Genomic DNA, 16415 nt, shown 5'->3' with positions numbered 1-16415 from the left:
TGCTTCTTATTTCAATGAGTCATGAGTGAGATACACAATTATATTTCTTTTCACTGAGAATTCTATAAAAAACAGATGCACACAATAGATATCCATCTACACAGAATAGGTCTTCAAGGACACAGGTCTTTGCAAAAAGCCCTTGTCAGATCATAAAACAAGGGATTTTCTGCCTTGAAAGGAAGTATGTGCATAGAAACCACATTCTTCAGGGGAGGAAACAGGCCTTCTATAGACACCTCATCTTTAGAAGGCTGATCCTGTGGATGTGAAGGGATACAGATCTAATACTTTTCTAACTTTATCTCACTGTAACAGGGGACATAGGAAGTCTCCTCTGGCAGTCACATGCTTGTCTGAGTCTGTTGTGAAGTGCAGGCTTGCTTAGTATTTGAATTGTTTACATGCAAGTACAGAACCTGGCATAGACTTAAGGCACATTCCAGTGCGTGTGTGGGAAAAGAACTTGAGCATACCCAAGAGTGACATTGGCTGGAAATAAGATTTTGGCTCATACTAGCTAAAAGCTCCATATTCAGCCATATGCAAGCTCAGTTCTTCCCCTCTCTTTCCTGGTTCTCTTAGGTAAGCAATAGCATTTATCTCTTCGTACCGTTCATTCATCATACCTTTATCATGCCTCTGTTTATTTGTTGCTTTTCTGACTGCTGTTGTTATCATTTATTATCATATGTGTTTCAGTGGCCCTATTCTTTCTTATCCTCTTTCTAGTCTCCTTAATCTGTGAAAGAGATATGACCAAAATGGCCTGTGTTAGTCCAGGTGAAGATGAATTTTTGCAATATATCATGGTATTAAAATATTTCTGATAACATCCTCTACCCCACTCTGAACATTTTGCTGTTTTGACTGCTGCTACACTGATCAGAAGTTTAAGCTAAAAAGCTGTAACAAGTTTGTTTTCTAGATAATTACCATTAGTAAGTAATTTCATGCAAATTACATCTTTTTTCTAATGGGTATTACCTAGTACTAATTATCTGCCGCTGTACTCTCTTTAGTCTGTCTGAAGAGTCATACTGCATGTGGGCAAAGCAAACATGATTTTAGCCATAATTGAGACAGTGCTGAGCATAGTTTGTCTGCAGCCCTATTTGTAGTTCAACGATGTTCAGCGGTGCATCATCTGTTTCTGACCTTGAAGTCCTTTGTAAGCAACAAGTATTTTTTTAAGTGTACAGAAAGTTTAAATATTTATGTAAGCATCTTTCATCTACTGGGTAGCTGAAGATTAGGAAGAACAAGTTGCGTAGATAATAGAATTCTTTGTTTAGATCAAAATGAAACAGTTTATGAATTTGGCACTTGAAGATTATATAGTTTTTGCACGTGTCATTATTGTAAGGGGACATAAATAGGTTTGTGCTAGGTAAACACCCTTTGTTTAACCATCAATATGATTTTGTGTGCAGGAAAGACAAAAGGAAAAATAGAATCATAGAATCATAGAATCATAAAATCATAGAATGATTCGGGTTGGAAGGGACCTTAAAGATCATCTAGTTCCAACCCCCCTGCCATGGGCAGAGACACCTCCCACTAGACCAGGCTGCTCAAAGCCCCATCCAGCCTGGCCTTGAACACTTCCAGGGATGGGGCATCCACAACTTTCCTGGGCAACCTGTTCAGTGCCTCACCATCCTTACAGTAAAGAATTTCTTCCTGATATCGCATCTAAATCTACCCTCTTTCAGTTTGAAGCCGTTACCCTGTGTCCTGTCGTTACACTCCCTGATAAAGAGTCCCCCCCCATCCTTCCTCTAGGCCCCCCTTTAAGTACTGGAAGGCTGCTATAAGGTCTCCCCGGAGCCTTCTCTTCTCCAGGCTGAAAAACCCCAACTCTCTCAGCCTGTCCTCATAGCATAGGTGTTCCAGCCCTCTGATCATCTTGGTGGCCCTACGCTGGACCTATTCCAACAGGTCCATGTCCTTTGCTTTCATCATTATTTTTGTATTTATATTGCTGTAGTAAAATAAAATGGCTTAATAAACTTGCCCCAAATGCTAAATTATATCAGAATAGTTACAGGTCAGTCAGTTGTTATGCTTTAAAATAATGTCCAAGAGCTTTTGGTCCACTTTATTTGGTAATATATAAGTGAGACATAGGTACAAAAATGCAATTTCGTTTCTTTAAGTTAGCACAGGTGTCTGATAAAAGAATAAATAGAAAGTGCAGTTTAAGGCCTTGATTCTACAAACAGAGAAGTGGCATGAAACCCTTGCCTGTTTGTGGGACACACCGGTGTGCACAGGCATACCATCTGCTTGCAGCATCAGGGCCTTTACCTTACTAAAAGTATAGCCAAGATTATGAACTACAGTTTACTAGTTACAAGTACCTTTCTAGCCTCCAGCAGACTGCATTTATATTTGTAATGATTTATGAGTTTTTTACCAGGTTCCCCAAGGTGTGCTAGACATCAAACAAACAAATAAGAAGTGATATGGGAACATACATACAGACCCTTTGGCTTAGAGCAGCAGGTTTGAGCTCTGTCAATGGCAAAGTTGGAGGCAACCACCATTTATAGTGAGAAAACGTTATTTGTCAGAAATGATTGAGGGTTCTAAGCACACATGTGCATATACCATTCAAGATAATTTTATATTTGCTGCTTTTTAAAATTATTGTTACCGTAATTGATTTTTTCCCATCCATTTTTATGTTCCTTTTGAGTCCTGCTTAGAGTTTGAATGTATTACAGCTAATGGTTCCTCTCTCAGGTTGATTTCTGCATGTTAATGGTTTTCATTTTGGGGGTTTGACAAACTGAGATCCCCATTCTACACGAAAATGAGTAATTTTATTTATGAGAGCCAGTGGTCTCACAAACAAAAGTTACTTACACAAGGCCTAACACAACACAGAAATTCTGAGATAGATATTTTACAGTTCTCTAGTTAGAGCCATGCTTAGATACGTGGTATCATCTCTGCTCCCACTGTTTCTCCAGTTAATTACAGGTTATCATCTTTTGGAGGAGGAGAAGGTAATCAAACCCTTCCCTTTGCTTCAGTATTTTGCAAAATTTCATTCTTCTATTTCATACAGAATTTGTTTTAATTTTATCCCATTGTATTTTAATCTTAGGCTTTGCCTTCTTACTTTAATTTTTTATGTTTGCACTCTTCAATCCTGAATTATTATCATGCATCTTTTGCTATGTAATTAACGTTCATCTGATTTTAGGCCTTCTGAAAATAAATGTGGATTTAAGTTTACATATTTTCATTAACACAAAGTTAAACAAAATTTAACCCTAGGCAAAATGGTGCCCTATTATGGAGACAGGTTCTACTGCATTTATTTATTGTTGGTTAACAGTACAAGTAGGTCTAGTGATTACATACAAATGCTGCCCATGTAAGAGTAGTAGAACTGGTCTTAAATGATTATTCAACTTTTATACTGTTTTGGGTTTCTTTTTCTTTTTATGCTTGAAATGTATAAGATACATTAGCCATTTCAAAGATACCCAGAAATTAGCAGCAATGGTCAAGGGTGGACTGTAAATACATTTTATTATTTGGTTGTGAAATGTCTAACTCAATGGGTCTACAATCTTGAATGGAACCTTTAATCCTTATTGTAGTTGGAATAAATAATAATAAAATGCCCTACTTGATCAATGATATACAGACATGTGCTTACTTGGACAGACATAATGCTCTGGCTTTTTTTCATTATGGCTTTGTTTTAAAAAGTACATCCATGTAAGCTTTGTCCAGATCCATGGATTTCTTCTGCATTGCTGCCCGCAAATGCTCAGGGAGCAGCCTCCGACTTCTCATCTCACCCAGGACAATATCATCCTTGCTTTGAGGCCTCTGGGTCCTAGCATCCTCGAGGGCACTGTGCACATCCTGCAGTTTCATCTGAAGCCAGTCCTGTCTCTCCACGGTGTGTCGATGCTCTCCAAGGTTATGCATTAATTGCATCTCACTCACTGATCTTTTCCTGCATGAAAGAAGAGCACAGAAAGAGACTCATAGTGGCCTTTCTTGAATTCTAGATCTTCACTCAAAACCCCAGGTGTGGGAACTTTTGTGAGGTATCACAATACAGAGCTGTAGAACCTACCTTTCTAATCTGTAAGGGATAGGGTGACATCTGGAGAAGAGGAGGAGGGTGGATGGTGATTTTTTATTAGTAATGGATATATTAGTGAGAAGGCATCAAAAATGAGAAGTAGTCCAGTTTTGTGACAATGTTGTTTGACTATATATTTATCACTTATTTTAGCTGTTGTAAATGAGCTTAGGTAGGGCTTATACGATAATAGGTAACTGATTAGTAAAACTATGGCATTTATTCAGTGCTAGCTTTCTGTGAACACTAGAGCTAAGGAAGCATGGTTTCGTGTGTATTTTTTTCTCAAGGCTGGTTGATGTTAATGTCTATTTGTGAGTTCCAGCTAGATTCTCGCACAGTAAAAAAGTGATGTCCTGTGTAGAACCCCTAAGTGTCTAATGAGCTTACCCAATGATATTCCAAAGAGAACGCTTATATGATTTTTCTCCCTCTACTCAGCTGCATGTTTTCAAAGAATATGTAAGTCAGAGTATCTGAGAAATCTATAACTGTATCTAGAGGACAGAATTTAGCCAGCTTGGCCAAAGGGGTCAAAAGCGGGGACAGAAAGACTTGCATACACGTAAACATACATACAGATAAACCAACCATGTTCTCTAGAACAGCTAAAGTCATCCTCCAGACTTTGCAAGTGTATAATAATGTACTTACATCATTGGTCTTCCATCAGAGTTTGTAAAAAAGCATATGGCATATAAAATGATTGCAGTCTTGGCAAGATTTTTTATAGAAGTCATTTTGTCTACAAAGATAAAAATGAATACATGTATAAATCTGTATTTCAAAATAATTTCTGCTCATTCCATTAATTCTGCATTCCATTAATTTCTGCTCATTCTGCACATTTCTTGGATAATTGGGTGAAAAGCACCACATTCTTCCAAAAATACAATTATTATTATAATTATTATTGAAAATCATTTATACTTTATATGCTCTGAATATGTTGAAATACTTGTATATAGCTATGCACGTGAAAAGTTTTGTTATTTTATCTATCTCTTTTCCATGTTCTTTAGAATGAAGAGGCTGGCACTTTTCTTGACAGTTTTGGAGAGGCATAACTCTACTGAGAGGCATAACTCTACTGAGTTATGTCATTCCCTGTTTAATTACATCAGAGAAATCAGAATTGAGCCCCCCATTTTTTTCAGCGATAATCCTGCATTGCCAGTATGAATTCCACTCTGCTTTATACATCATCAGCAAAACTGCCACTTGGGACATATTTGAAAACTATTTATTACTGATGATGCTGCGACAGGCAGAAATGACACAGTCGAAATACCAGTTTCCAGTTTGGATTTTCAGTATTGGCAGCCAGAAAAGGCATCTTTTTGTTATAGCTTAAGAAATTTGCTATAGAGTAACTGAAATTCAAGAAATATAAAATTCCACATTACCATTTTTGCAATATTTTCTGCAGCTTTACTCTAGGTCAGAAAGCATTTATTACATGGTATCTCACATGATAGTATGAATGTGGTCCTAGCAGTCCATCTAACCCAATTTTATAAATTGAGAAGTTGAATTCACATCAAGATATTTCTAACTCACTGTCTCAGATTTTTTTCATTTCACAAATTTGGTTCAGATAATAAAACTGTTTGATCTTGCTAATATTCACGTTATTTTTAAGATAGTCTGAAAAGAAACTAATGTAAAAATGAATAAAGAATCAGTAACATTTTCTAAGTAAGTCCTCTAAAGGACTTGGAAATAAAATAGAGTATACTTACCAGATAGTATCTCAAACAGATTTCTGGTTTGGGTATGTCGGCAGATGACTGTCTCTTGATGTCAAGTATATTTTAAGACTACTGATTTGGTTTAGTGGACCCCTTAAACCTTTAAAATAGAGCTTCTAAGTAACTTAGAAGCCCTTTTATTGTCTCAGTTGATGTCACTCTCAACACACACCCTCCTGACCCTCATGTACCCACCCTCAGATGCTTTTGTTAATTTGGCATTTACAGGGAAAAGAAAGGTCTCAGCAAAAAGAAAGTATCCTGGGTAGCTGTGAAGAAGTTTGACTTTTAAATTCAGATTCCCTGTTACTCACAGATTTGTGCCCAAGGTAACATGATCTCTGAAGCTGTTCGAAGGATTTACAAAGAAAACTTTGTGTTGTTAAATGCAGGCAGGTAAAACTTAAATTAGGCAGTGAGGTTAGTGATCTACGGATGCAAGATTAAAACAAAATAATGAAAAGCTAATACTTGTGGGAAATAAGAATAGTCACTTCAGTTCAGATACTAAGTTTCTTTGTGAAATAATCCACTGGAGAGGAGCAGAAGCCCCAAGATGACAGTGGATCATGTTTTTAATGAGAAGCTGGGGGTACTGAAAAGTTGTTAAAATACAGTGTTAGACCCTCACTGTTCTGTTATACCTATACCTGTGAATATCCCTGAATCTCTCAAATGCTCTAGATAAAATGGACACAATTCAAGAGGCTAGGATATAAATTAGTACTTTATAAATTTTTGAAAAGAAATATAGAACTTTGCCTACATTCTAACAAGTGAAATGTGTAAATCAGCAATACTTTCCCATATGTATGAAGAAAGATTAATTTTGGCTGCAAGATATTTTTCCTACATTAGATGCTTCTTCTGAGTTCCAGCATATCTCTCCATGGAAAATAAAAAAGTTTGCATCTGCACATTTTAACACACCATTTGGAAGCTCTTATTGCTTTTACCATGAATGCTTTTTCAGTTATGCTATATACCTGTTGTATTTCAAAAACAGGTAAAAAAGATATCTTATAATATTGATTTACATAGATGGTGTTCTCACGGGGAAAGGAAGGGAAGACCCAGAAACTCCAAAAAGCTCTGAAGAGATCTCATGGTTCCCTCAGTAAATAGTAAACTGAGAAGTAAAGAAATAATCCACTTACTTAAACAAGTTCAAGAAAACAGGGTAGAAATGGCTTCCAATGCTATACTGTCAGTTGTCAATATCCTTCCACCTACACGAAAAGAAAGAGGTTATGGGGATGATTTGTTTTGTTAGGAGATTTGTGTCTGATGTGGCCACTAGGGATACTAACCTGAAGACTTTAATGACTAAAAATGTACAATGGGCATAGCATGCCAGGAAAGGATTTGAAAAAATCTCTACACAGTTGATAATGAAAGGCTCCATGTTTTAGATTTTACCATAATAAACATATGCAAAACCTTTCATGCAAAGCCTCAGGGCAGTATTTTTACAGAGGCCTGGCATTCATATGGAACCTCTAGCATATGACAGCAAAGCTTTAACTAAAGGACAAGCATTAGAAAATCTAGTGTCTGTATACAAAAAAATTATTCTTTCATATAAACTGACAGCAACTGATAGCAAAAATTGTCAATAAGCCATTAGTAACAATTGCAAAGTGAGTGTTAGCAGAGTTGAGTTGCCGACGTTGTTCTTTTAGTTGCAGTTGTATCCCTTACAACACACATGTAAATCTCGAAGAGGCCCCAGGCTGGAGCTTTGAATAAAACTGAGACACAGAAAACACCAGAGTATGATGTAATTGAAAATACTTAATTCACTTCAGACAACTTATAGTATGTTAGTGCAGATGCCCTTAAACAAGATGCAATTTTAGCTGGCTTATTGGCTGCATACCTAGTCTTCAAAACATTTCTGAAATGGGATTTCTTATTCATTGTCATTTTTATTCAAAGGTACTAAGCAGGTTGTATCTAAAATCTCAAACAAAGATGGCTAAACTTGATACTTTAAAAATATCCACATGTGAAAAACTACACAAGACAAATGAGAATTGCACTGTTTGCCTCAGATGAGTGAAGATAACAAAATAATAAAAATATGAAATATATACCCCGCTACTTGTAAACAAATAGAGCCTGTGATGGTAATTAAAGAAACTTTAAATTACAATTCAAAATTGGCATAGCTTTATCTGTATATGCAGAAAAAACTTATTTGATTTGGATTATTATCCCTGATATCCAGAAATTATGTTATTTGAAAATACAGCTGCTAATAACTTATCCCATGTCCTCTATATTTGCTAACGTTGGCACATCAAATGTAGGAATGACAGATAATGGATCAAATGAATGTAGCTCTTTTACAAAATACTGTAATTGTGTGCATTTTTGTTTGGACACAGCGTATCCACTATGTAATGTTGAACTGAAAATGGTATTGAGCTCTTTTAATGGTTCAGAAGGATGAAGATTCATGGAAAAGCCGAACCCAGGAAACCAGGGCTAACAGTTGCTGAAATGCTGTTCAGTAGGAGGCTTAAGACTACCCAAATTTATAGACACTATGGTGAAAAAGCAGTATATAAACTCTCATGACAGAAAGAGAAAAAAAATATTATCTCTGTGGTGAAAAGGCATTTAATGATCCTTTGTGATTATAAGACTGTTTATATAAATACAAATATAAATACAAAAAATCCCAAGTTTCTTAGGAAATTACGTTCTACTAGTGAGGGCACATTTCTAGTGCCTACAAATGAGGACTGACCTACAGGAGACAATTTTTGCTTCTCTTGGAATCAGAGGAGGGAAAACACAGTGGATTCTGAGTTTCCATTTTCTGAAAACAGCAGGCTATGAATGAGCCAATGCATGAAACAGTGGGTACAACTGAACAGAGCAGTCAAGAAACTATATGTTTCAGGTACCTACCAGACTAAGGCAATGATTCAGAAATTGATTACAAACTATTGCTGTATATGTTGCATTATCAATACTGACATTTCTTTTGAACTTCCTTTGAAAGAGGAAGAAGTGAGAGCGGGTAACTTTTTATGAGACTTAGGCTGAAATACAGTAATGCTTAGAAGACTGTAGTTCAAATTTGTGGTTATTTCTTCATGTACACCAGCAAACTGTCTAAGGCTAGATCGAAGCTTGAACTGAGGGCTCTCTTTTATCGTCATCTAAAACCACAGAATGTTATACTGGAAATGAGAGAAAATATAGCAATATACTCCAGAATTTATTACAGTGATGGCTTCTCTATGCTGTGAGGCATTATAGACATCAAAGAAGGACATGGCACTTCTGAAGATGAGGGAGAGGGCTGAAGAACTGAAGATGCCGGAAGTGTGAGAGGGAAGAGCTGACCACAGCCTTTTCCTCTGACAAGACTTGTTCTTGATCAGTCAGAGAACTACCCTTTCCTGACCTTCCCTTATAGATTGTGCAGATACTTGAATCAACTGTGCATGAAAAAATCTCTGTATTGCTTTGTTTGCAGGTGGTGTGCCACTTGCGTTGAATTTGTGCCATTGAATGTAATCGGACTCCAGGGTTCAAAACAAGCAGAAAGCAATTAGACAGATTTTACAGCCAGGTAGGTAAACAATGGCCATATTATAAAAATTCTGAATTCTTTATAATCTACTTCATATATTCTATTCATTCTGTCAGGGACAAATATTATATTGCATCTTGAAATTAAACACATTCTGAGGTTCATTACCGGAATATGGTTAGACGACACAAAGCTTCCTAGAACTATAGTCCTAAGTGACTAAAGCATATATTCACAAATCAATGATGTAATCTGGTGTATTAATATAATATTCCTACAGAATACTTCATCCTCTAGATTTAAGGCTTAAATACTGCAGTCAGATTATTTCTGTGCTATTTACAAATGCAGGCTTTTTCCACTTGCTTGTTCCAGTGAGTAGCTCCAGATAAAATGCTTTCTAACTGCAACTATGGCTAAGACAATATTAGTAGGTCATTGAGCAAGGGAACAAAGTAATTGGTGACACACTGGATGACTGGTGAGGCAACCTTTCTAAATGTGTCCAAGGAATGTTTCTGCCTTGACACAATGAAGAGCCAAAGTGACAGTCAGTAAACTCTTTAGAACTTCATTTGATTGACAAGATTTGTGGCTTTTCAAATACCAGAGCAGCGTGTCTGGTAATTTATGTAAGCAATGTTGGGTGTTTTTTGGGTTCTTGCAGATCGATGAAGCTTCAACCACATTCCAGTTTCCGGTTAGATAAAAAAAAACAGCACAGAGTCTTATGTGAAAATCAAAAGTTGGCCTACCACAGTTTAAGTTTGTGTCCAATCTGCTTCGTACAACATGTTTTTAGCAGCAACTGGCAAATGTGAATTTGGAAATCATTGCTTGCCAGTATATTTTTCTCCAGTTACATAAAATCTTTCATCTGAGAATCACAATGTTCCTACATCTCCCTGATTTCTTTCTGAGGAAAGTATATACTGATGATGTTTGTTTCTAGGTTATGGACATGTAGGCAAAGATGGGTTAAATGCAAACATCACTGAGAAAAATATCAGAGAAAAACCAGTAGCTGGTAGATTCTAGTCCCAGTCACCTGACTTTAAGTTGACTTGCTTACCTAAGGAGATAAACTGGATATTGTAATGATTTTGTGATCCACATTATTTCTAGCGTTTTCACTAGATTAAGTGAAACATATACAGTGTCTGAATGGACACCTCCTTTTGCGCTCAATGTCATTTAGCCACGTTATCTAACAAAGCTATCCAGTTTATCATGGAATTTCTCTATTGACCTATCATGGACATGCCAGGCTTTGATGATATGATCATGAATGTGTGAGTGTTTTCTCTCTGCATGCCACCCTATACCATGGCTGCCTAGAATTTCACATAGCATTACATGGCTGTTTTGAAGCCTAAATGGAGAGCCCTGCTTACCTCATCTCCCTCTCATGAGAAGAATCTGAAGCTTGATGAAAGAGCCCAGAGCAGCCTGGAGGAATGCTAAAATGGCTGTTAAGGAAAGTCATGAAGATGAGGTACTTCTTAGTCTCTACAGAGACATACTTCAGTGGTCAGTAACAAAAATGTTATTGTGCATCATGAACAATAAGAAAACTGTGTCTAGTTTCAACACACACATATTGGCACATTTTTGAAGTACTGTTAGTAAATCGTAAACTAAATATGTAAGTATTTATAGAATTGTGTGTGAAAATACATGTTTTGCTTTGGATTTAAAAGTTCTGGTAAATTATTTTACTGTCAATAATTACTTAGTGGGATATTGGCCCTCATGACACCGAAATGCCATGCTGTCAATGCTGTGCTGAATTCATTGCTATGATGAACAATACAGTACTTTATGACCTTTTTCAGTAGATAGGAAGCTGGTACAGAACTCAAAACTGCTGTTGGGTCATTGGATTTTGGGGATCAATACCAAATTAAATTATGCCATATGCATATGCACATGCATATATAGTCATATACAGGCCAGGGTGTTTATTTGGCCTATTACTGGCTCTAAATACTTTGTGCAGGCTTGAATTCCATTTTAATAACATGGATGTAGTTGGACTCTAATGAGGAGGGCTCATGCTCTTTTTTGTTATCCTTGAAACCAACATGGCATCCCTGACAAGCCACACAAAGAGACCAATTTTTGGAGCACAAGTAATTCCAGAGGGAAATGCATCTAACAGTGAAACAGGGGTGAGTCTAAAATCCGAACCCCCTCCTTTTCCAGTCTGAAGCACCTCATTCAAGACTTCAGGATTCAGGAACCCTCTCTTCAGCATACATCTGCACACACAAGCACATACACGCATACTCTATAAAATCATAATTTTAAAAGCAATTAAGACATTTACTAAAAACAGTTTGAGTAATTAAATATTGGTGTCCACTTGATCCTGAAAGTGGGAGGTAGGGAGCAGCAGATACCTACAAGTATCAGGTTTGACCTAACAAAACTGTCGTAAGAATGAATGTGCTAGCTTTGCATAAAATAACCATGAAGACTCAGGATGATACAGGATGGAACAATGAAGGTCTGCATGTGTTATGCAGGTAGCCACATATTTTTCTATCCTTTCTACTGAAAAGACATTTCAAGTTCATATTCCCATATTTTTTGCAGTCACTGCAGATGAGCAGATAGCATCCAAGTAAGCAATCTGGAGCTTGATGAAATCTCATGGGAATGATGAGTACAATTTACAAATGAATGATGACATTTCAGACCTTTCCTTCAATCCTGTGAATGCCCTGAAAAAATCTTAGTCCATAGTCAGCTGAAAAAATTGAAAACATAGAGAACTGGCAAAAATCATTGTTTTGTTTGGGTTTTGAAAGAAAATATTGTGCTAGGTGCTATGCAAACATGCAAGAAGATGCAGACCCTCTAATAATGGTGTTACTACGGACAAAAAAAATGTGTTGTATTTTATATGAAGCTTTTCATTATTTGAGATATTAATTACAGCAAATAAAATGTTTTAAGTTATTTATTAAAGATGTTGTCCCAGAAATAAAGTCCTTTAAATGAAAACTTCTAGGTACAAGACTTACTGAAGGTTAACTCAGTAGTTAAATATTTTGATCTGAAGTTTCTTCAAGATAATCTCTTAGTATACTTGTACATATATTTATACTATTTTCTAAAGGGACAATACTTTTTCTATATTTTCCCTGCTTTATTTAATCCATCCTTTTTACTAAATTATTAGCTGGATTATTAATAGTTGTCAAAATCAAATTATTACATTAATAATTTTCTTTTACAGAACTCAAAAGACATTTTAAATACAGGCATTTTATTTGCATTATATGTATATTTTAAATCCTTCTAAGTTGACTCATTAATTTTCTCAAAACTCATTTTTCTTCTTAGACTTCCCTGAAATATCAGTACTGAATGAAATTCTTATAGTACTTCTCATAAGCTAGTTCATCAAGAAGTCTAGCACTTTATATGCATTTTGAACATCAGTCACTTCCTGTTCTGCTTTTTAATTCATTCTTTTCTATGGTTGGATTTGAAAATGTAGGCTATGAGAAAATACAGTTTATGGCAAGATGTACAGGTCTCAGTGCTTAAGTGTTTCTTTGTTTCTCTATGTTTCAGTTTCTATGTTGAACCAATGAGATTCAAAAGAAGAAAAAATTGTAATTTGTCTCCACAGATCATCACCCTGGTCTTTTCTACTACAATCGTCAATAGAGGGGAGCATTATTATTAACTGTAGTGGTAGTTTCAGTGAATTAGATAGATTACACTAGTCAGTGTATTTCTTTTAGATCTTCCTTTCTGGCAAGCGTATTTCTCCTCTCTCACAAAGCTATACACACTAACTCAATTTAAATATTTTCTTGTTAAACTGTTTAGTTCTCTTAGCCTCTGCTGAAATCTATTCCTAGGCTGCGTCTCTTCTTCCGTATGAAATTCAGACTCTTCATCTTAATTTTCTAGGCTTTTTGCAAAAGGCCTAGATCCCTGCTTTCGTGCACTGTCATTTTAATCTATGCAGGATGGGGTAGGATACAAACAAATCAAAAATTGCTTAGCTTGCACTGTGCATGAATAACAATATAGAATGCTGAGTAGTGACGGACCTACCCTATATTTCTGCCCTCATTTTCTGCTACCCTTTGTTTTACATTGTCATCTCCCTATCTCATAGGATAGACTAGTGAAGGTAAGAATTAACCAATTCTGCCTAAGCAAGGTACTTCATTTTCCATGCTTCATAGTCCTTATTAAAATGGTCATCCCTCCAGAATCCTGTCCCTAACTTGATTTTTTTTCTGTGGTAACCCCTATGTTAGGAACAGGCTTTTCTCCATTAGCCAGATAACTTTCCTCCTCGTGTCTCCTTTGCCCTCTTCTTACTGCCCATTACCAAAACAATTGACTGTTTTTCAATATTTAAGAAAAGATAACAATGACTATATAGAGACAAATATTTATTTATAAAAAAGCAGAATCTATAAGAAGCAGCCCAAACCTAGACTAACCTACTACAAACTGTTCCTTCCCTTCCTATAAATTGTACAATTCTGTATGATCTCAAGATTGTGAACTCTTTGAGTATGGATTGTATTTTCTCATTAATTCTTATGCACAGTTATCATCCTGTAGCAGTAACAATGGGCTTTGTAGTTTTACAGGGATCCTACAAATGCATCTGAGAAAACAGAGAATCATGTAAAGGAAGGATTCTGAGCCATCAGCCCTAGCAGCCTTGTGAAATTAAAGATCAGAATCATTTAGGCAATTATTGCATTAGTTTTCCCAAGATTAGTGCCCCTTCTCCTCTATCATACACTGGGAAACTCCTTTAAAAGGAGTCTCTGGATATATCTGTAATACAAATGACCTGAAAAACAAAGGCATGGTCAGAAGCTGATAGGAAATAGGGCATACTAATGTGCAGACAGATGCTGAGGCAATAGTAGCATCCTAGACCCCCAAATCTCTTTGTATCTGAGAGATCTATAAACATTTGGAAGAGTATAAATTTACCAAGACGTGCTGAGGAGATGGCTTGAGCTATCTTTGTTTTTGTTCCATGCTAGCATCTGTGCTGTAACTATAGGAACCGACTCTATAAATAGTCCAACCCAGTTACCTTTTTCAGAACTTCAGGGATGGCTAATCCCCAAAATAGATGAATTACATAAGTCTGTTCTCTAAACATACTCGTTCACTGTGCAAATTGGGTTCTTTGTGCACCACTGTAAAATTAGTGCATCCCTCTAGCTTACATTCAATACTCACTGGAGCAGTTAGTTGTTCGGTTGACATAGTCGTACTTACTCAAAGGAGCAAGGTTGATTTTTAGCATCTGAGGATTTGGACTTTGGCTGCAGATATTTGTTAAAGTGCATTTAAAAAGAAGAGCAGATGTGAAATATCAGACTGTAACATTCATTCTAAAGCCAAATTAAGTAGGGTCAAAAAAGGCATATTTTTGACACGCTAGGCTGGATGCACATGGCTGAGTTATGTGAGGCGGAGCAAATATTCAAACTGAATCATGCACATTTGCAAGACTGTCCTTGAACTTAAGGTTACAACCAAAGCCAGAGAAGTGTTTCTTCCTCTGGAAAACAATAGTTAAATACTAAGCACCATATACAAAAGAGAAGATCTCATTCTGGAGTTCTGAAATCTGTCCTTAAAGGAGCAGCTGTACACAAGTCTGGGCCCAGTGTATTATAAGTGGAAATGCCATTCTTGGATCAAATGCTAACTCTCCAAAACTCTAAGAGCATTTTAGAGTGAAGTTGTGTGTTGGAAGTATTTCCAAACAGAATACCACAGGAGTCCTTAATGCGTGAGATTTTATGTCCAGTTACAGCCTTCTCTAGCTAGGAAATCACATACGTCACTGATGCAGTGGCCTAGCAGCCTAATAATGTAAAGAGCGGACATTGCATTGGAATGGGCGGTTCCAGAGATACACATGCTCAAACATGACCTCATCACATTAAGGATATACTTAGAGGAATAGTATCCTTCCAGGAAAGAGTGATCTACAGCTGTGTTATCACGAATGCCTGAACAGGTCTCTTGCTCATGGTAATTCTCATACCGTCTTTGAGGTATTTTATAGATCTTTACACATTTTACAGATAAGCAAACAGAAATAGGAAAAGCTATGTCCACAAATCTCAAAGGTGAAATCTACCTGGAATGATAGGAAGTATCACCCAAAGTTTCCTGCATCACTGCATGTAAGTGGAGATGCTTTCCCATAAAAGCGGTCTGCGCCGTGTAACATTATGGTTGCAGAGACCAAAAGCTGAACGTGTTTGGCATGTGAGGTCAACATTCCAGGTGGCAGTGCAGACCCCAGAACTGCGTGTCTATTGCTGCTCCATTATGTAATGCTGGCAAGCTCTGCCACAAGTCATCTAACGCCGGCAAGAGGCACATATTTCCCACTCTACCAGGGTTGCAATCTCATCTTTTCTTCCTTGTATTGGTCTTCACAGAGGTATAACACAAAATCTGCAGATTGTTTTTTTTAAGCTTCTTGGGTGTTACTAGATTTTCATTCTATCTGTGTCTCATGTTTTGTGCTCTACAGACACACTTACTTTCTTTCCATCAGCCTTCACTATTTTATCCATCTCTGTGGTTCTCTCCTGGGATTTTATTCCTAATCTATGATCAGTCATATGGCATGCTACCTACCATATTTCTGAAGAAATACGAATACATATTGTTCTGCTTAATTTATAGCTCTGTTCTTTTGAAGCATGAAGTAAAAGCTCTTTGCAAAAATATGAACACTGAATGGAATGATTGTCATTTTTTGGATTTCTGGGGAGCCTCACACTGACAGCTGTTATTGCTGGTGCCAATCCCACCTCCATGTAATAAAACACTTCTCTGTATTATCTCACAGCACAAGTATGATAAATACTTCATTACAGGCATTTACTTACATCCTAGTCCTTCTGTGATGGTGAAACACAGGTGTTAACAAGTCACTCAGCTTCTGTGGCTGCATTGTAAATAGTGTTATACTAAC

At 36.7% G+C, this 16415-nt stretch overlaps 1 protein-coding gene and 1 long non-coding RNA gene across 2 annotated transcripts; one reads left to right on the top strand and one right to left on the bottom strand.

Moving 5' to 3' along the window:
- The first annotated feature begins 461 nt into the window (after window positions 1-461).
- Window positions 462-13213, top strand: LOC128909067 (uncharacterized). The gene is made up of 4 exons (XR_008466214.1): window positions 462-585; window positions 3744-4057; window positions 9359-9454; window positions 13001-13213. It is a non-coding gene; the product is annotated as an uncharacterized LOC128909067 (long non-coding RNA).
- On the bottom strand, window positions 3709-4854 carry PTH (parathyroid hormone). Its single transcript, XM_054200246.1, has 2 exons — window positions 4769-4854; window positions 3709-3982 (listed from the first exon to the last, which is right to left on the bottom strand). The coding sequence occupies exons 1-2, from the start codon at window positions 4852-4854 to the stop codon at window positions 3709-3711; spliced, it is 360 nt and encodes a 119-aa protein (XP_054056221.1).
- Window positions 13214-16415: the final 3202 nt, after the last annotated feature.

This window comes from Rissa tridactyla, chromosome 4 (assembly GCF_028500815.1).
Source record: "Rissa tridactyla isolate bRisTri1 chromosome 4, bRisTri1.patW.cur.20221130, whole genome shotgun sequence".
NCBI classification, from domain to species: Eukaryota; Metazoa; Chordata; class Aves; order Charadriiformes; family Laridae; genus Rissa; species Rissa tridactyla.
Note: the sequence above shows the minus strand (reverse complement) of the source record. Positions and strands in the feature narration are given on the sequence as shown.

Coding starts and splice junctions, on each gene's coding strand:
- PTH (XM_054200246.1), bottom strand. CDS start 4,854: ATGACTTCTATAAAAAATCTTGCCAAGACTGCAATCATTTTATATGCC. Junction 3,983..4,768: donor TCTGATGGAAGACCAATGAT/GTAAGTACATTA, acceptor TCTTTCATGCAG/GAAAAGATCAGTGAGTGAGA.